The 20,024-nt window shown below is 49.1% G+C and overlaps 2 protein-coding genes across 3 annotated transcripts; one reads left to right on the top strand and one right to left on the bottom strand.

Annotated features, from left to right (window-relative positions):
- Positions 1-2,133: 2,133 nt before the first annotated feature.
- Positions 2,134-11,312, bottom strand: LOC115390165 (ectonucleoside triphosphate diphosphohydrolase 7-like). Of its 2 annotated transcripts, none has more exons than XM_030093925.1 (13): positions 11,155-11,312; positions 9,943-10,035; positions 8,661-8,843; positions 7,687-7,892; positions 7,360-7,510; positions 7,146-7,249; positions 7,003-7,062; positions 6,780-6,928; positions 6,536-6,702; positions 6,114-6,435; positions 5,946-6,031; positions 4,922-5,083; positions 2,134-4,837 (listed from the first exon to the last, which is right to left on the bottom strand). In XM_030093925.1, the coding sequence occupies exons 2-13, from the start codon at positions 9,948-9,950 to the stop codon at positions 4,621-4,623; spliced, it is 1,815 nt and encodes a 604-aa protein (XP_029949785.1). In that variant the 5' UTR covers positions 9,951-10,035; positions 11,155-11,312; the 3' UTR covers positions 2,134-4,620. The 2 variants fall into 2 exon arrangements, with proteins under 2 accessions (XP_029949785.1, XP_029949786.1); XM_030093926.1 differs by having other exon boundaries at positions 9,943-10,039.
- A 1,070-nt stretch (positions 11,313-12,382) lies between these two features.
- LOC115390171 (mitoferrin-2-like) lies at positions 12,383-19,529 on the top strand. The gene is made up of 4 exons (XM_030093940.1): positions 12,383-12,724; positions 16,657-16,885; positions 16,963-17,019; positions 17,884-19,529. The coding sequence occupies exons 1-4, from the start codon at positions 12,383-12,385 to the stop codon at positions 18,435-18,437; spliced, it is 1,182 nt and encodes a 393-aa protein (XP_029949800.1). The 3' UTR covers positions 18,438-19,529.
- Positions 19,530-20,024: the final 495 nt, after the last annotated feature.

A 20,024-nucleotide genomic window follows, 5' to 3' on the forward strand; every position in this document is an offset into this window, starting at 1 on the left:
AGTTTTCATTTTAGCAGTGAGTTAGCTAGCTTTCATGGTAGCATCAGCGATAGCTCTAATAACAGCTGTAACAACATGAAGCCCTGCACATGTTGCGATCTTCATCTGGGGTTCCTCTAAAGATTTGTGAATTCCTAATGCGATTTTCAGAGATTGTCAATCAGATTTTATTTCTATAGCGCTTCACAAAAACCAAACGTACCCAAAGTCCTTTACAGCAAAACCATGAAACAGGATTAGATGAAGCCAAGTGAGAATGGAGTCTTCGTTCTGGTGGCATTAGCATTAGCATTTCTGCAGAACCAGACCCAGAGGTGGAGAACTGTGTAAAATGATCTTGTATTAGCTTGTTTGGACCTGGGTGTTTTGCTCAGGAACACTTTATGTGATGAGGATTCAAATCGTGAGTCCCACAGTTTGAAGATGACCGTACGACGAGGTAAACATGCAAAGATAATCCGTCACCAATGCAAAGCGGAAAGCATAACCCAGTAGATCTTCTTCATGGATCACCCTGGAAAGAGTAAACCACCCTCCCTGAGCTACAAGCTTCCTTCTGGATGAGTCCAGATTGGCATCTTGTTGAACTCTGCTGGGCTGTTTTCTTTCCAGAGAGAAGGTGGATTTCTCTGGAAAACAACTCTTCCGCTGGAGTATTTCTGCCTCTTTCTGCTGAGTCTGACCGCAGCGGTCAGCAGAGCCGCTGCTGGTTTATGTGACGGGTCTCTGGAAGACTTCTTCGGTGTGTTACAAACTGTTTACAGGCCGAGTTTGAAGTTGGGTTTGGTCCCACAAGGACTGGCAGCTGTTTGGAATCTGCAGCACCTGCAGACAATCAGCCCCACAGAGGAAATCATTCATTTCGCCGTGGACACACCCACGAGACTCGTTCTGAGGGATGGACTGCAGCTGGGAGAGGAGCGAAGGAGTTTTAGGACTCTGGTTCAGTCCGAGTCCTCCTGCCGGCGCTGCTGAGCCGGGTTCTGATCCTCCTGGACGTCGAAACGTTGCTCCTCGCCCAGCAGCAGCTCTTTAGGCTCAGGTCTTGTTTACACCACAACGTTTCAACATAAAACCAGTGCTGCCAATCGATTAAAAAACACCAACTAATCGCAAGTGAATACAGTTAATCGTGATTAATCGCATCATTTGTGAACTTGTAATCAACACACAAAATCCCCAGTTGAATGCATCAAGTTGTCTTTATCTGAATCTTTTCACTGAAGTGGAGCAGTTTGTCATCAGAAAACACTCATGTGGGATTTGAACCATCAAACAGCTTAAAGTCGATATGCTCAAGGGAAGGCCAGTCCCATGTTCTCTTTAGGTGTTGAACAGTCCAGAACACAGACGCCACAGAATTGTTATGTAACCCCAATTCTGCGATTAATTGCAAAAATTAGTCTGACAGCCCTCCATGAGTAAATTGTGATTAATTTGATTAAAACTGACAGTTAAGATGCATCGTTTTAGCATTTTTGTTTTACATTTTTTTTACATCTAGCTACAATGCGAGATTTTGAAAATGGTGTGTGTTCACAGAAAACTAAAAATGATGTAGTGAGCATGTTGGGCCACGAGGTGGTGCTGCTGGTCGCTTTTCTCACGAAAACAGCAAGAACAATGAAAGAACACCGACATTTCTCTGGACAAGCGGAGCAGGACCAGGAGGCTCTGGACCAGGACCAGGACCAGAACTGAATTGTGCCAGACTGACGTTTTCAGGCACTGCGTCAACATTTCGTGTAAAATTAAAATGATTTAAACTTGAGAAAGAGGCTGTTTGGAGTGGATTTCTGTGTCGTGGGTGACGACCTGATTAAAACACCTGACAGCCAGAACTTCACATGAATGAAGGATTTACGGCTAAAAACAATAAAATTGACACACTGGTCTTCTTTACATGTGATGGAAAACATTCATTCTGGGTCGAGAGAAAGAACACTGTTATTCAGAAGCACATTAAGAATAGCTTTAGTGTTTGCATTTATTAGAAAATAACTTTTTTCATAACACCTAAAGTCTTACTCAGCAACATTCCTGTGAAATCTCAAGTAAAAAGTCTGAACTAACACTTTGACACGGGCCTCGTATAAACCCTTCAGGTAAAAACTACTAATTCAAACGCTCCTCTATTACAAAAACTCTTTTTATTGGATCGATTCGGTTCACATTCATGTCAAGAGGTACCTCAATATAAAAAAAACACACAGAAGAAGCAGCTTCTCATTCAGAGAGCTAACTGCTCCACATTGCACGATGCCCAGCTCTGGAAACACAGCCGCCGATTGGTCCAGGTCAACCTGAGGGGGAGGAGTCAGACCACACACACACACACACGCACACGCACAGCTGCAAACACGATGAGGCTGATGTCAAATTACAACCCACTCTACTGCAGGTCCACATAAGTAATCAAGACAATGAGGCTGGAGTCAAATTACATGCACTGCAGTCTGCATGCTGGAAGCGATCAACATGAGCTGGTTCTACAAATCAAAAAGTCAGCTGAACAATGAGGCTGGTGTTAAATTACAAACGCATCACCTGCTTTCAAAACGGTCTGACCGAGACAATGAGGCTGGGTTCAAATTACAGCCTGGAATGCCGCGTCCTGGAAACGTGACGTCAGTTCCAGGACATTACACACAGGAGGCGGCATAATGAGCCTGGTGTCAAATTACAAAGCACTCTGTGATTCACGTTGGCCGCAAAGGACGAATGCAGACTGAATCCTGAGCAGCTGCTGCAGTGGTCACTCCCCAAGAAGAAGTGAAGACGGTTAGAAAGTGAGGCTGGGGTCAAATTACAATTGCGTCATGATGCAGAGGGAGATAAAAGAGGCCGATGAGAGGACCGTGGGTTTCAGGAAGTGGCCCACCAGAGTCTCTGTCAAACCCGAGGAGTCGTCCTCCCTCAGCTGGATGATTGGTGTCCCTCTGGACCGGCTCAGATACTCTACACCCCAAACCTGCGCCGTTGCGGTTCGGTGGCGTTTCACCAGGACGCTGCTGGAAACACCAGCAACACATAAACGGTGGACGGAACGGAGCGCTCTCCTCAGACAGGCGGCTTCGAAGTCGCTCGAGTGGAAAACCAGATTAGACACACATGGATCAGTGTTCAGCATCCGCCCGAGCCCCACGGCAGCACAGCTTCCTCCTCCACCTCCTCCTGCTGTCCAGGAACCGGCCACAGGTCTCCCCGCTGACGGAGGAGGAGCAGGGAGAAGGTGGAGTTCACCTGCATCGGCAGCCTGACCTCTGCTCCGACGCCGCGGCTATTTTAAATGCGGCCTTCAGACGAGGACGGTTCCATTCCCACGCCATCAGTCTCACTTCTAATATGAAAAGAGGCGCTGACAGGAGGATGATTTTACATACTGATTTCACATCTTCTGCTCCTGAATTAATCAGATTTTCGGCTGCTAACACCTGCGAGGAGGAGCCATAAATTAGCACTCCGGGTCTGTGTGATGTGAGAAACCGCAGAGCGAAATGGAAACAGTTTAGAAAAACAAAGCTGAAATCACAGATTCCAACTACCCAATAACTGGCCAGTGAGCAAATCTGCATCTCAGGCGGTTTAAAACAGCAAGAAATCAGATTTGTGACAATGAACCGAATAAAACTAGAAAAGATTTAGCTTTTCCTGAAGAAGTCCAGAGAAACACTGAAGACTCTGAAGCAGATTTAGACCAATCGACCAAAAAGCTTCAGGACTGCCTGAAACGGCTCCGATGGCTTAAATACATGGAAAACGTTTAGAGAAAAGCTTCCACATTCTAAAAAACATATTAAAAAGCTGCAAAATCAGTGGAATGTCTTCAAAAAAGCTGCACGTCTTGAAACTGGAAATGTTTGAATCGGTCAAAAAACAGCAGGAGAAACGAACCAAACAAACACAGAGAAGACGTAATAAAGACGTGAATCCTGGAGTTGGGAGTACTCTTCTCCACGGTTTGGTGCCGGAGGTTCAAGCCCAGCTGCGGCGGAGTCTGTGGAGGTGAAGCCGCGGCGCTGCTGCCTGCGGCGTCCAGGACTCACATCGGCACGCCGTAAATCTCTGATAAATCCCGCTCCGGAGGAATCCTTTGTGAGGCCAGGCTGTGTGTGTGTGTGTGTGTAAACACACAGCCTGGCCTCACTATGGGTGGTCCTCTTCCACATCTGGTTGCGAGCGCGCCGCCCTCCAGGCCTCTCAGCTCCCACTGCCCACCGGGAGGCGTAAACAACCAGCCAGAGCTGCGACCGAGTGCGCTCGCCCGAGGTATTCTTTAAAAAGGCTCAAGACGAGTCGGTCTGACGATCGTTTCAGGTTCTGTGTCGTCTGGTGCGTTACCGCTCGGCGCCACCGGGTGGCGTCTGGAAAATGAAAACTGTGGCTCCTGAAGTGAAGCTGCTCACTCTTCACATCAACGCATTCATAAATAGGAAGTGACACAAAAATAAAAAGGAACCTGATCTGAAGGCAGCAGGGGCTCACCATCGCCCCCTGGTGGACAGAGGTGGCGATGGGCGTGCGAGCCCCTGCTCCGTGATGTGGCTGGAGGTTGGATGCTTGGCTGGTTCCTTTCGGGAGCGAGTGGAGAGAGCGAGGCTCCGCGGGGAGGAGCCGGCGTCACGGCAGCAGCGCCTCTCCTTCCTCCACCCACAGCAGGTTGAGCGCCTCGGCCTGCCGCTGCTCGCGCTGGTGGATCCTCCGCAGGCGCAGGATGTAGAGCAGGATGGCCAGCAGCACCACCAGGATGCAGAGCGACAGCAGGTGGTGGTTGTAGACGAAGGAGGAGCGCAGCCAGCTGGGGTGGTTCTGCCGCAGCGTCTCCTGCTGCAGGTCCCTGCAGAACACACACACACACACACACACGTTCAGCCCGTCTCCACGGCGCCGGCGCCGTCTGCTGTGGCCTGGACTCGGGTACCTGAGGGGCAGGAAGCGGGTCTTGAACAGGATGGCTCCCAGAGTCCACTGCACCTCCTTGTCGTAGACCAGCTGGGCGGTTCTCAGGCTCGGGTAGTCGGAGGGGAAGCGGAAGCCCGAGTGCAGCACCTCGTACATCCAGGCCGACTTGAAGCACTGATACCTGGAAGGAGAGGACAGAGCTGCAGCGCCATCTGCTGGCAGGAGAGGAAGGCTGCAGGCCCGACTGACGCTTCTCCTCTCCAAAGTCAACTTTAATCTCTTTCATGGAAATACGCCAAAAACATGTCCAAAGAGTGAATTCCTCTGCAACCTTCCCATTTAACATCTTCAATAATGGAAACTGTTTCATATCTCAGTGATTCTGACAGGAACACGTCCAACACAAACCCCTGTGAGAAAAAACGAGCTTTCTCACAGGAACGTTTTCAAGCGAGCTCACTTCCATGTTTCTGAAGTGAAACGATCGGAGGACGTCACAGGAACACAGTTCACTGCTCTGAGTCTCATCCTGCAGCTTCCTGGAAGCGGAGCTCAGAAGAAACCAGAGCGGAACTGTCTGGGAATACATCAAATGAATGAGAAACATGGTGGAGGAACCAACATGCCATTGGGCTGCATGGCTGCCTCTGGCACCGTGAACGAGATGATCAAACCTGACCGTTTTCAGAGTCATATCACGTGGAATGGTGCGGTGCAGCGACACGAAGCTGGATTAACGCTGAGGTTTCTGGGTCTCTGAGGACTACGAGCCAAAGTTCACATGAAGGAAAAGACGGTTCAACAAGTTCTGGCCAGAATTCTTTCACGGCAGCATCTCCGATGCCTCGGCCCGGGCCTGAGTGGGGGGGCTGTGTCCACCGCGCTTGAGAAATACATGTAAAATTTAATGTTTTCTTTGAGCTTTTTACGATTTGCCTGCCGGTTTTGAGGGCCGGACTGAAGCCTCTAGCGTGCCAGTTTCGGCCCACGAGCCTGATGTTTGACACCTCTGTTGTAGAAATCTCAGTCCAGCAGGAACTTACTTGAGTCTGTTGATGTCGGCCTGCTGAGAGAACAGCTGGTTGTCCAGTCGCTTCTTCAGCGTCGGCCACTGGGTGGCGCAGTACTCCTGTTCAGAGAGACAGACAGAGCTGAGGGCTGCAGCCGGACCGGACCGGAGCGGCGGCGGCGGGGCGGCGGTGGCGCCGTACCCTGGCGGCCTGCGAGTATCTCCCGCTGTGGTACTGCCCCCCGATCCGCAGCACGTCCTCCATGCAGTAGTAGAACTCGGAGAAGCCGTAGAACTCGCTGTTGCTGAAGTTGATGGGCGCCTGGTAGACGCCGCCGGGGGACATGGTGCCGTTGTGGAGGCCCAGGAAGGGCCGCACCGCCTCCTGGCACCGCGCCCAGTCGCCCTGACCCCGCAGGTACAGCGTGCGGTTGTCACGGGCGACGGCGTCCGACAGGCCGGGCGGCAGGCAGGGGTCCAGGTACGGCTTGTCCTCGCTCAGCCCCGTCTGAGTGGTGAGGAACCTGGAGGAGGAGGAGGAGGAGGAGGAGGACGGTCAGACCTCCAGAGGCGGGTGTGGTCGGAGGCTCCGCCCCCCGGCGGCCCCGCCCTGCTGCTCCGGACCTGTTCTTGGCGAAGGTGTTGTTGAGGATCCGGTCCTCGTAGCGCTGCCGGGCCATGTTTCCCCCGAAGCCCAGGAAGGTGGTGACGTAGACGCGGTACACGTGCTGCGTGCGCTCCACGTCGCAGCCCAGGTTGAAGTCGGCCAGCACGCTCTTCGCCGCCTCCTCCTGAGGAGGGCGGAGAGGTGAGGCGCCTGCGGGAGCCGGACGGCGGCGGCGGCGGCGGCGGCTCCTGGCGACCTCACCTCCTGAGGAGAGCTGAAGCTGATGGCGCTCGGCACCTCGTAGGCGATCTGCAGCGAAGCTCCGCCCATGTCCATGATGCCCACCGTGCGGCGCCGGCTGATTGGATGCTGATTCTGCGCGCCGGTGGTCACCTCCACCGTGGCGTCCTCTGAAAACACCGACATGGAGGAACACTGAACACACCCGCTGCCGTGTCCGGGCGTGTGGTTAAGGTGAACTCACCCTCGTCGGCGTGGTCGAAGCGGCCCAGCACGAAGTTGATGCCGATCCAAGCGTACACTCCTTCAGGGCGGAGAGGACAGACAGGCTGTTCAGACACACACACACACACACCGCTTCACCAGAGCGCCCGGAGGATCACCCACCCTCCTGCTTCCCAGAGATCACTTCGGCGTGCGAGCTGGAGAACAGGAAGTCGAACTCCAGGGGGACGTTGGTCACCAGGTCCTCCAAGATGGCCGCCTGCTGGCTACAAACAGACACACACACACACACACACACACACACACAGGGGGAGTGAGAAAGCGGACTGCGGCGGCTGCTTTGGCAGGTCGTGGGGACGTGGGGGCGGGGCCTCGCCTGTTGGGCAGCAGCCGCATGCCGGCGGTGCACAGGATGTAGAGCGGCGTCTCTTTGTGTTTGCTCTGCGGGACGTGAGCGGCGGCGAAGCTGAGCAGCGGCTGCAGGTAACCGCTGGCTTTGGTCGGAGTGTTGGCCAGAGTGGAGATACCTGAGGGAACACACACACACACACACACACACACACACACACACACACACTCGTCTTCCACGACCAGGAAGGAGCGAGCTGAGCTCTCACAGCCTCCCCCGCATAGCGAAAACAGGAAAACGCCCAGAGCTGCGGCGCAGTCAGATAAACGGGCGGAAGCGGCGGCGGCGTCTCACCGGGCTTGATCTTCTTCACCACGGGCTTGTGCTCGCGGTCCCTCATCTGCCGGATGTCCAGCAGGGTGTGGGGGTTCCCGTTGTGGGGGGGCCAGTAGTAGACGAAGACCCTGGAGCCGCTGCTGCCGCAGTCCACCACCACGCCATAGTTCAGCGCCGCGTCCAGGGTGTCGGTGGCCTCCATGGACTCGGCCATGGACAGGTACCTGCAGGAGGCCAGACCGGAACCCGTTCACACCGAAACCACTTCAGCGGCGCCGACTTTCCGTCGTCAGAGGTGAAAAACACGTCTAGAAACGCTCCGAAGAGGAGACGGTTCTTCTTCTGCAGAGCCGCAGCAGACGGACAGGAACACGTTTGCCTCCAGACCGCAGCCAGTTTTCTCAAAGCAAATCGATGTTTCTTTCCTTGAAACGTTGAAACGGGAAGAGAATCTCATCGGACTCTAAATCAAACAGTTTCTTTCTGTATTTGTATAAATTCCTCAGATATTCATCCTGTAGCCTCTAAAGTACAAGAAAATTACAATCTGACAGTTTCTCTAATTTTTCTTTGTGCTTTTTGTTTCTGTTCTACGGGAACAATCTCAATACTTTCACCAACATCGCACACGTGAACGCCACTGAAAAAAAGAATCTGCAGAAAGATCTGAAAACATTCCTCTAAAAGCCACGTTAGCAGTTTTCACTGGTCGGCACTGAGCTTCAGGCGAGACGGACGCCTGCTGTTCGCCACCGCTCCTCGTCTCACTGTGGCCTGGGAGTCTGACGCTCTGGAGCAAAACACTGTCCTTACTGTCCGTCTACTGAGCGTGTGCAGAAGGCTGCGTTGCTCGTGGGCACTGCGGATCACAGCTGCAGTCGGTCTCAGATTATCAGCTGACGATGCCGAGTCAGAACATCCAGCCGGACAGATGTTGGGTTCACAGGCAGGGACGGTTCAAGCTGCCTGATCTGCTTCCAGGGTCCACTCACTTGTTGACTTGGGCGCCGGGCCGCCGCCGGCCGCCCCACAGCTGCCTCTGGTAGGTCCCAAGGAGCAGCAGCGCCGAGGTGAGCAGGAGCAGCAGCAGGACCAGCCTCTGGCGGGGGGCGCAGCCCAGCGACAGCAGGGACACGCTGCAGGACCAGGAGGCCGGCAGGCAGGAGAAGCTGATCCTGCAGAGACCGCACACACCTCATCGCTCTGGAAATATCCGCTACGCAACAAAACCCCCCCGAGGCTGCAGCGCCGAGACGCTCCCAGCTTCACTTTCAGTCACAAAATTAAACTACCAGGGTTTTTATTCACATCAACTCTCCACAGTCTCTTTACTACACTGATGAGCAACTAATTTCCCCAAAAGGCCTCGAGAACGATCCACTGTATCACACCGACTGATTCGAGTTCTGCTCGATTAAAAGCTGTCGTGGTATCTTTGTTTTTACATGATTTTTAGGAGCCACTGTTCTCCGAGTCACTCCTTGTTTTCCAGTTATCGTCTGGAAATCATCATGACATTCTCATGAATGCAGAGTTCAGGCAGTGAAATTAAAAAATCATTTTTTCATGTCTTTCAACTGTGAAGCACTAATTTTGTGAGATAACAATTGATAGAAACAAACAATGGCATTATAATCCTCATGTTAAGGTGTAGTGAATGTTTTTGACTAGTTTCCCTCGAACACAGAGGAAATCCTCCAGAAATGCCACCAAAGACAGGATCTACTGAGGAAACTGTCTCATGACATTCTGTTGTGGTTTTATTGAAAATGTCACGACCTTTTCTTTAAGGGTCTGCTGAACACAGTAAAGTCTGATGAAAGTTTACTGAGCAGCTCGGGGCTGAGAACCTGAGCACCGTGTTAAATATGTTACGTTATATTAGTTCTTTAACCTGTAAGCCCTTGACATTCTTCTGATGTTTGTCAGATGTGTCGCCTTCAGAAGCAGCTGGAGGAAACCGAACTGCAGTGGAACTATTCACCGTAGCCGTGGTTCAGAAAAAAAAGCAAGCTTTTTAGATTTTCTTCTTCTTTAGATTTTCTTTTTAGACTCTGTTGTTTTTTCTCTGTGTTTTCTATATTGGCGTTGCACTGTATACTGAGTACTGTTTGTAACCATTGTGTGCCACAAATTTCAAAATAATGTTGGGAAAAAACAAAGAAAGGCTTTGTGGCAACTAAACTCCCTCAGCGTAACAACTTCCAGACTGTGATTCCAGAAGGTCCAAACATCAGTGATTCTCAGGAATTATCTGTGTTATCAGTGGATTACCTTGCCATGTGTCCAGGTTTACACACACACACGTCGTCACCTCATGGCTGCTGATGGCTCGTTCTGATCCAGCCTGGAGTTAAGAAGCTTGATCTGCCTCGAAGAGAGAGAGAGAGAGAGAGAGAGAGAGAGAGAGAGAGAGAGAGAGAGAGAGAGAGAGACAGAGAGAGACAGAGAGAGACAGAGAGAAAGTTAAAATGTCTGTTCAACATATGCTGAAAGTATAATTTGTATTTTACCACAGCTGTTCAAGTTCAAGCGTAACTGTTGTGGCTTTAGAGATACATTCATCTCGTAGAGAATTATTATTTTATTTTTTTCTACAAAATATGAGTTTTAAAAATACAGTTTTTATTTGACGGAGAGTAATCACACAGAGGCAGTCAGGATTAGATTTTACTATTTAAATCCAACAGGTTTATTGAGGTGTTAAAGCAGGAGGGTTGAGGGAAGAATTAAAGCTTCTCCCAGTTGTTTACACAAATAAACAGATTGAGAGAGAGAGGTCACAACAACATGCCCCAGGGTTAAATTATACCGTATTACAAGAGTAAAACGACTCTTAAAAACCCACAAACCCTAAAATTTAACCCCTTATTTTTGTTCACCTCAATTTGTACATCTAAGTCTCATTGAGACCCAGGGTCTCATTTAAATGAAACACGAAGCAGAATTATGGATCTAAACCACAACAGACTTCCAAAGCAAGTCTAATAATAAAACCAAAACCTGACTTCAACCTGCAAGCTCATTAATCACCACTTACAAGACCCCCTTCCGGAGGTTAATGAAGGGAAATAAAGCGAGATCCTATTTGATTTAACTTTAGAATGAGCTAAAACATAAAACTTGACGCTAAAAAAAATCAAACAATACAGTAACATTCAACCTAATTTCTTCATTTGATTGATAACTCGTAGCAGACAGACCTACCAGCCCCGAATGAGTTACCTCAAAGGACAGCTAGACTTCATAAAACACAAATACTGTTTCCATCCAATAGGAATTAGGGGACATAGTTTACATCCACTCGTATATGCAAGAGAGATTAAAGTGATGCATACGAACGGAACAGCTAATATTCCTGCCAAATATCTGTAAAAATCCCTTTTATAGTTTACATTTTAGTTATTACAGATGTTTCTCTGTATCGCAGAGTGAAACCGGCTAACGGTGTTTTAATGAAACAGAGTATCTGTCCAGTGAACTCACCTACTGGAGGCTTTCCCCGGCCATGACGGTAACACCCGCACGGAGCGGAGTCCGTCTTCATTAAGGAAACGCAAACCGAGGATTGAACGTGTTTCTCAGAGAGGACTTTAAATCCGAGTCGTCGACGTTACCAGAGGAAACGACCCGGGGAGCGGACACGCTTCCGGTTCGAATGGCGACGTCACCACTGACGTAACTGCGCAGACGCGGGTAGAGTCTGAGGCATTCAGGGGCTGCAGGAAAAATATCAAATATTCTCTAAACTGTAATTAAAATCTTTTACAGTATCTGAAGTCTATATATCTCATTTAAGAAAAAGCATTTATTAATATATTACTTAATACCGTTATTTTTCTTTGTATAGGATGGCTATCAATCAGTTCAAATATAGTTTTATCAAAATGATGATGTTACGTAACGCAACACTCAACATGTAACGTCGTGCTTCTCAAATGTCCTGCAGCCCTAGTTGAACTTTAAACGCATCACAATACAGCTTTAGCCAATCAGATTTGACGTTACATGAGCTAACGTTTATTTGAAAGAAATAAAGAAAATAAAACAGAATAAAATGGATTACAATAGAATAGATCTTGTTCATCCCAGAGAAAAATTATTGAATCTTTCTCCCGTGTTAGCTTTTGCTAAATTCATTTGTTTATTTATTTTATTGTTTTAATTTTTTTTATTATCATCGATAGTAACATCCATGGTTACACTTGGGTCAAAATACTCCTTTGTCAAAACTACTTTTTTTTCTTTTTAAAACTCACGGGAACTCTTTTGGAGCAAATTAGACAGTTTTTTTTTCTACATCGCACAGAAATGATCCTGTACGCTGATTTTTCCAGGCACGAGATACTTTGGGATTTTATCGTTATTTTCCTAACTTGGGACGTCCTGTTGGTTTGAACCTTGATTACATATGACATCCCGCGGTTATGAAATGTCTATTGACCAATCAGAGTAAAGCTCCGCCCAATGACCATTGTTGAATGGCAGTTTTAGCCAATCAGATTTGACGTTACATGATTGACGGTTCTTTTGTCGAATCATCGTGCAGCTCCGCAGTGACTCGTGTGTCAAACAGGCTGTCCCGCCCGTCCGGTCTCCCGGTTCCCGGACTGCCAGCAGTCGCCAGCCGCGCGTCACTCCGCCGGGAACACCACACCGACAGGCGGGCGCCCTGTCGTTTAGGAACATCTCAACCCATCTTTCTCACACCCGGATGGAAGCGGACGGTTTCGTGTCCCGGCGAACGTCCATGGAAGCGCCGGGCGTCGACAGCCGGGTCGCAGGCGCCGCAGCCGGGGCAGAGATCCGGTGGCTTGGCGGCAGGGTCCTGGACGCCACGGGGGGGTTCGTGGGGTCTTTCTCACCGAGGGTGGCCAAGGAGCAGGACTTTTCACCGGTGCTGCACCGGGCAGTGGCGGAGCCTTCGACCTCCGCGGAGCCAGAAATAGACTATGAAGGGCTGCCTGCGGGAGCCGCCACCAGCACCCACATGCTGGCAGGAGCCGTGGCTGGAATCATGGAGCACTGCCTCATGTACCCCATCGACTGTGTCAAGGTGAACCGCCAACACTCCGCGGGGGGGTTTAGAAACACTCCCGGGCCGTGATTTTCTCACACACTCCGCAGACACGGGATAAACACAGCCGGGCTGCCGCAGGCCCCGACAGAAGCCCGAGCTCGATTAGCGCTAGCTCAGCGGCTAACAGGGTAACCTTGCTAACAAAGGTCAGGTGGCGAACCGGCGTTAAATAACGGGACGCACGGAGGACGGAGGGGCCACTTTAAAGACGGGGACTGTTAAAATGTGTGCCTGCTATATCGGTGTGTCCCCGAGTAAGACGGTAAAGCTTGACAGCGGTTACCCTGCTAGCCTTCTCCTGGAGACCTAGCTTCAGTATGAATCCATTATCGGACAAATGTATTTCTTACTTTATTACTTGAACAGTTTATTTTTTTTGTGGCAGAGTGACTTCCTGTTTCAGAACCCGTCTTTCCGTTTTGGCGAGACAACTCCAGAGTTCATCAGTGCCCTTACGCCATAAGACGGAAAGTCATAGGAAACTAATGATTTACTCATGAAAAGTAACCACAAGTAATGCGAGCTCAGTTCCATGTGTCTGGATTATAGCTCTCTCCTCAAGCAGATGCGGAAACTTCTGATGCTAAAATGAGCGCCAGTAAATTGCAATAGATTATTTGAAGAGATTAGGTCTTTAGGTGAAAGTTTCCTGTTAGTTGAGGATATGTTTGAATTGGCCTTTAAAGTCCAAGGTGAAGAGATAAAAGTGGAGTTACCTGTCTGGGTTAATGGATCTATGGTCAATGTGTTTGTGTTGCATGAATTGATTGTAAGGAAACACTCCTTATCTCTACTGGAAGAGGTGTGTCACCTAACTGATATCTGCTGAAAAACACTTTATTTCCCTTCTGCAGTATTTACTGGTCTACATATGTCTATATCAAGGTGAAAGCTGATCTTAAAAATATTGAAGCGTAGCTGCAGAGTAAATCTCAATTATTTAAGTATGTATTGTATTGTCAAGCTGAAGTTGGACATAAATAACTTTCGTCTTCATCAAGGCACACGTTGCATTGTTCTGCAGAAAAACCTGTTCGTTACCTTAGAAAGCAGCAGCTGCAAAACACTGGATTATCTTTGAAATGTGAAGAATTGAGCCCAAAGCACTTCTATTGGTGACAACAGCACCTTCGAGGAATTATAGTCTTTTTGCGGCTTGCAGCACATTAATCTGCTGCTTCTCTAAGTTTGTCTGGAAGAAAAGGAAGCAGTATTTTTGTGGTTTCTCTGAAAAGTGTTGAGCGTGTGTTCTGGTTCCCTCCAGGCTCAAGCTTATCCGCTCCTTGTTTACAGGAGAAGTTTCCCTTGCAGCAGCGACGTTATGCTCAGCAGGTCACTCCTGTTGGAATTCACATCTGAAAATATTCCCCTCACAATGATTTGACTCATATTTGCAAAAATAGAGCAGTTTCCTGTCGAGCATGTGTGTATCATTTGAGCCTGGTGTTTTCAATAGCTATTGGCGTTACTAACTCATTTGGATAAACGTAATCAATAAAAACTCTTGGAGTCGAAGCAAGACTTCAACATATAGGTGGAATCTGGTTTACGGAGTGAAGAAAGGCCGTTTAAAGTCAAGTGGGCTGAACAAAGTGGACGACTGTTGCAAGCATCTGAATCTCTCTAAAACTTGAGGAAGTGAGTTAAATGTTTCGTGCTTCTGTGCCACAGAATGTTCTTGTTTTCACAATGTTAGATTCCCGTTAGCGTCACGCCCTGTTGGCTCAGCTCTTCTTATTACAGGACGGTTCAGTTCCTTCTTCCTTCAGGCATCTAAAGATGCTTTGGAAACCTGTTTATGTGGAATATGTGAAACTTTTGTCTGTTTTCTATAAAAGCAGCACTTCTTGAATCATTTCCCTTCAAATCCAATAACTGAAAGCCTTTTTTTATCCGTTCTGCTGTGGTGTCATTACATATCAATGACTCTTCACATATTAATTCACCCTTCTTTACATAAGTGAATCAGTGCCACGGTGTATCGTGATACGAGACTGATAATATCAGATTACGGGTGTGGAGATACCATGTAAACCTGCCAAGTCCAGCAGCACCGTTGTCGTGCAAACAGACTCTCCAAAACAAATGAATGAAACCTACCAGCCAGTAACATTTATTTCACTGCTTAAAATCTCTTCACTCGTCAATAAAAAAAGAAATCCAGACGAAGTGGAACTGAACTCGTCTCTGCTTGGGGAGGCTCTGATGAACGATGCAGATTGTAGATAAATCACAGACTCATTGAAGACTTAGCTGTCAAGAGGTTTCTGCTCTCACACATTTGTCAGTCCTGCCATGACTTCAGTGGAGCTCGGTCTTATCGCAGCGTGTCGTCACCGAACACCTCCTTAAGCACCAGATAAGGAGAAGGTTAACACACTGATTTACTTCATCAGGTGGTTATTTAACATATTTGTAGACGTCTGAGGCGAAAGGTGAAGTGGTGACTGAACCCTGCAGACTACAGGGTGACAGCCATCAGTTGTTTTTATGCTTATTTTCCACTTTAAACTGATCGGTCTTCTCTGAAAGTTTCTCTGAGAGTCTGAAATCAATTTTTTCCACAGCTGAAATGTATCAGATCACGTCACAAAGAGCAGTGGGAGTCACAGTAGCTTCACTGTGAGGCCAGAGGAAGGTTTGAGCGTTTCAGTGAAAAGACGCTTCGTCGTGTTTTGGGCGTCAGTTTACATGACAGCAGAGCCTGGAGCTGCAGAGAACACGTATGAACGCTGCTGCTGCTCACTGGCACCTCAGCTGTCGTCAGTTGTTGTTCTGCATTTGCTCAGTAGAGACAACGAGAGCAGTGTTTTCCTCCAACAGGCTAACGACATTTCGTTTTCAAAAGGCTGCCACATAAACTGGAGCGTTGTTAAAATGAAAATGGCAAAATTGCTAGATTTTCACTGGAAACGTTGTGTAGAACAGCTTTGGAATAATCTTCTTATCAAAGAAATCCTGGTCGTTGCTGAGCTCGTTTGTTCCGTGAACACCATGTTTCCACCTCTGACCTTCTCACCAAGAACAAACTGTTTTTTTTCTTCACCTGCCGGGAATCTGAGCAATCTACTAATGAGAAATCTGTAGTGACGTCTGTGAACGTGTTCAGGGGTTCCTGGCTGAACCGGCTGTTTACCTCCTTATTGAAGCAGTTTCCAACATTTAAGCAGATCTCAGGATTCCAAACGTAACATCCAGTTGAGTGAAAACTCCTCGTTTCCATAGTTTATTGTATTGTATGGTCATTTGTTTGCCTTTAGGTAATTTCTTTCTTTTACTCTGATGTTGTGTCTTGCTGCTGGACCACTTTGTCCTCTTCTGACATTTAATGTTGCCGTCTAAAAAAAGCGTGATTGGTATGCGGCTGTACCGTCCAGACGGCCCGGGAGACGCACGCTAACGGTATTACTGCTGTTTGATCCCATCAAACATGGAAGCAGCTGCCAGATTCAAGGTTGGCGTCTCTGACGTCAGCGTTGTGGAGTCTAAAGAAACATTTTGAGCGGAACTTTTCCGGATCTGTTCTGAACGAGCCGCTGAGGGTGACTGAGCACATTCCACGTGAGTTAGTGTTTCCAGCTCTACAGGACGGCTGACACATGGGGTTATCGTGTGTTGCATGTCCAGGGAAGTTTACAGATTGTGTAACGTGCATTTGGTCTGTCAGAGTCGACTTTATTGCCCCTCGGTTGTGTAACTTCTTTAACATGAGGAGAGTTCATCCACTCATGTTGACGTGAAGCTTCTCCGAAACGAAAAGGAAAAACCGGCCCCATTCACGTGAAAAAGCAGGAACAGTTTACACTTTGAGACGGCGCCGTGTTCTGTGACCGACCAGCTGAGTGGATAAAGATGAAATGAGGAGATTCCGGCGGCTTGACTTTCTGCTCCGGTGCGGTTTGTTGCAGACTCGGATGCAGAGCCTCCACCCCGAGCCGGGCGCCCGCTACCGGAACGTGATGGACGCCCTGCGGCAGATCGTGCGCACCGAGGGCGTGTGGCGGCCCATCCGGGGCGTCAACGTGCTGGCGGTGGGGGCGGGGCCCGCCCACGCCCTCTACTTCGCCTGTTACGAGAAGATCAAGTTCTCGCTCAGCGACGCCATCCACCCCGGGACCAACAGCCACTTTGCCAACGGTGAGGCTTCCGTTTCCGCTCCGTTCCGCGCTCCGACCGCCGTGCGGTTTGTGTAACTGCTCCCTCCTCTGCCGCAGGAGTCGCCGGCTGCATGGCCACCGTGCTGCACGACGCCATCATGAACCCGGCTGAAGGTGAGCCCCGCCCTCCTCGTCTTTGTCCTCTACACAGGCAGGACTCGACATTAGTCTATTTATAGAGGCAGTTCCAGCATGTGGCCACTGGGTGGGGCTGCAGGCTCTCAGAAGTCCAGCCAGCTCATTTATTCAGACTTCAAGAGACACTTTCACATCACGCGGTTCAGCTTTTTCACACATTCTTTAATAATATAAACACGTGTCCGCGGCGTCTGAAGGGAAAGTTCAGTTTCTTCATGATTGAATGTTTGGATCTCCCTCAGGGATCAGGGTTCCGACACAAACAAGCTTCTCTCACCTGTTCTAATAAATAATGTAGATTTAGAGTGTAGCTAAGGAGCATCCACCCACCGCACAGAGACGGTTTAGGAAGGCAGTAACAGGGTCACGGATTTAGTTTTAAAATAAACCACCAGGCATGTGGAGCTGCAAAAAGTTTAGGAATGTGCAGTTACACAAATCAACCATAACATTAGGACCAGCTGCATTATATGTGTTGATCAAACCAGCTTACTTTCTAAATGTAGTAAAGAGTAAAGTAATATCATTACAATTCACAGAAGTAATGAGTAACTAATTATTTTTGAGTCACGTTAATGTGAAGAAAAGCTCTCTATTTTCACAAAAACAAACATTTACTCCAGAAAGTTACTCCAATCTCAACACGAGGGCAAAACGTTGTTAAAAAGAATATTTTCTTTGAAAATTCTACAGTTTGCTTGTTGGTTTGATGGCCCTGATTGGAGCTTCCGGGTGGTCCAGTTTTAGCCCACGGGCCTTATGTTTGTCAGCTGTTGGTGTTGTCTGTGTGTGTGTGCACGCCCCCGAGCTTCATGGTCTCTCTCCCCCTCGCTCTGGCAGTGGTCAAGCAGCGGATGCAGATGTTCAACTCGCCCTACCGCGGCGTGCTGGACTGCGTGGGCTCCATGCTGCGGCGCGAGGGCACGGCGGCGTTCTACCGCAGCTACACCACGCAGCTCACCATGAACGTGCCGTTCCAGGCGCTCCACTTCATGACGTACGAGTACCTGCAGGAGCTGCTCAACCCGCACAGACAGTACGACCCCTCCTCCCACGTGGTGTCGGGCGCGCTGGCTGGGGCGCTGGCCGCCGCCGCCACCACCCCGCTCGACGTCTGCAAGACGCTGCTCAACACGCAGGAGGCCCAGGCCGTCCACGTGGTGCAGGGCGGCGCGGCGCCCGCCGCCCGCCACATCTCGGGCCTGGGCGAGGCCTTTCGGACGGTGTACCGGACGGGAGGCGCGCCCGCCTTCTTCAAAGGCGTCCAGGCCAGGGTCATCTACCAGATGCCCTCCACCGCCATCAGCTGGTCTGTCTACGAGTTCTTCAAGTACCTCATCACCAAGCGGCAGCACGAGAGGCGGCTGCGCGGCGACCGCGACGCCGACAAGTGAGGAAACCGCGAGAAGGTGGACGGCGCCGTACCGACGGCGGCGTCGGTACAGATTCAGAAGAAAGGAAGGAAAAGGTTTGAGATCAGTGAGCTTTACTGATGTGGGCCAAGACGGGCCGCATCCGGAGAAAGCCTGGAAAGAGCAAGAGCGGTCCTCACTAATTCAATCCAATCATTACTGAAGTCAAGGAAATCCTATTTTTAGAAGCTGTTATTACCCTTTCCCTTGCAGCCAATCGCAGCGTGGGAAAACGTCCCCCGCAGGCCGACGCTGCGGTTTTAATGGGTTCAATGGGACGAATTCAGCTTGTCCAACTCTAGAAACACTCTTAAGTCTGTGCAAAGCATGAAAAATGGCTCGAGAGAGAACAAAGGCACTTATATGAATTAATGATCAGCTGTCGTCATGAATGGGTTAAAGCAGCAGATCATGAGCTTGTTGAGTCGGATCATCAGGAAACTTCCTCGGGGTTTACCCTGGTCCCTCTCAAGCTGTCAGCACTCACCTCCTCGCGTCTCCCTGTGCTTTACACAGACTTTAACGTTGTGTGGAAGACCTGCACTGTTCCACTACCGGGCTGTTCCTGCACAGGAAGTCACGCATGTCTCCACCAGAGGGCGCACTGCGCTGCATTACCATGGGTTTTCATGTTTTAATTTTCTGTTGGGTTTGGGTGGGGTGGGGGGGGGGGGGTCTTGTTCTAACTCGGGGTTTTTGGCCCCTCATGAGGCTGAAACGTGCAGGAACTCCCTCCGGCAGTGCAGCCTCTTCTCTACACAGCGACGGTCACTTTGAATATCTTCTGTCCTCAATCGCACAGCATTCTCGAGCACTTGATCGCAGCTTCTGGACCTTTTCAGGACAGAATAAAGGTCGCTTATTTCTTTAAAAGAAAAGTAGAAAACTACTCCTTTTAAATGCCTTCTATTAGCTGTCATGTGAACAACGCACAACGACTACAAAGGCGTCTTCAGATGCAGGTTTGATTTGTTTTTGAAGCCATAAAAGAGAAATTAGCTGTACATAAAGTAAATATCAGTCCCAGATAGACTACCAGGCTCATTTTGAGGCTAGCTTGTATGTTGGATGAATCAAAAAACCCTGCAAAACTCATTAAAAGGATATTTTGAAAGGAATATATAAAATAAATATATATATATCTATGTGCAGGGAATTAAAGAGTATTTGAAGTAGGAATGTTCATCATGTGAAGTTTCTACTTTGGGAAACCAAAGACTGAGCAGTGGAGAGGAAGTGGAGGCTCCGTCGGGAGTCGAATGTGAAACACTGTTTGAGAGCGACACCTGTGTTTTGTGAATTGTAAATAAACTCGCAAGGCAGCTCCTCGCAGAAGCAGGGTCTTCTCTTGGTGCTGAGAGACGATGAGAGCGATGTGTCCGTGTGGCTTCATTTCCCCCCCAGCAGCACCACCATCACCGACACAGTTCACAGCAAACTCATGCTCAGGCAGAACATGCAGACTTTACGTGGAATCAACCAATTATAGCTTCTTGTTAAAAGAAACAACAGAATCCAGTAATCTGGTTGTTTCTTCCATCCTTCCATTTTTGAACCCACAACATTCTC

The sequence above is a fragment of the Salarias fasciatus genome, chromosome 6 (genome assembly GCF_902148845.1).
Source record: "Salarias fasciatus chromosome 6, fSalaFa1.1, whole genome shotgun sequence".
NCBI lineage: Eukaryota > Metazoa > Chordata > Actinopteri > Blenniiformes > Blenniidae > Salarias > Salarias fasciatus.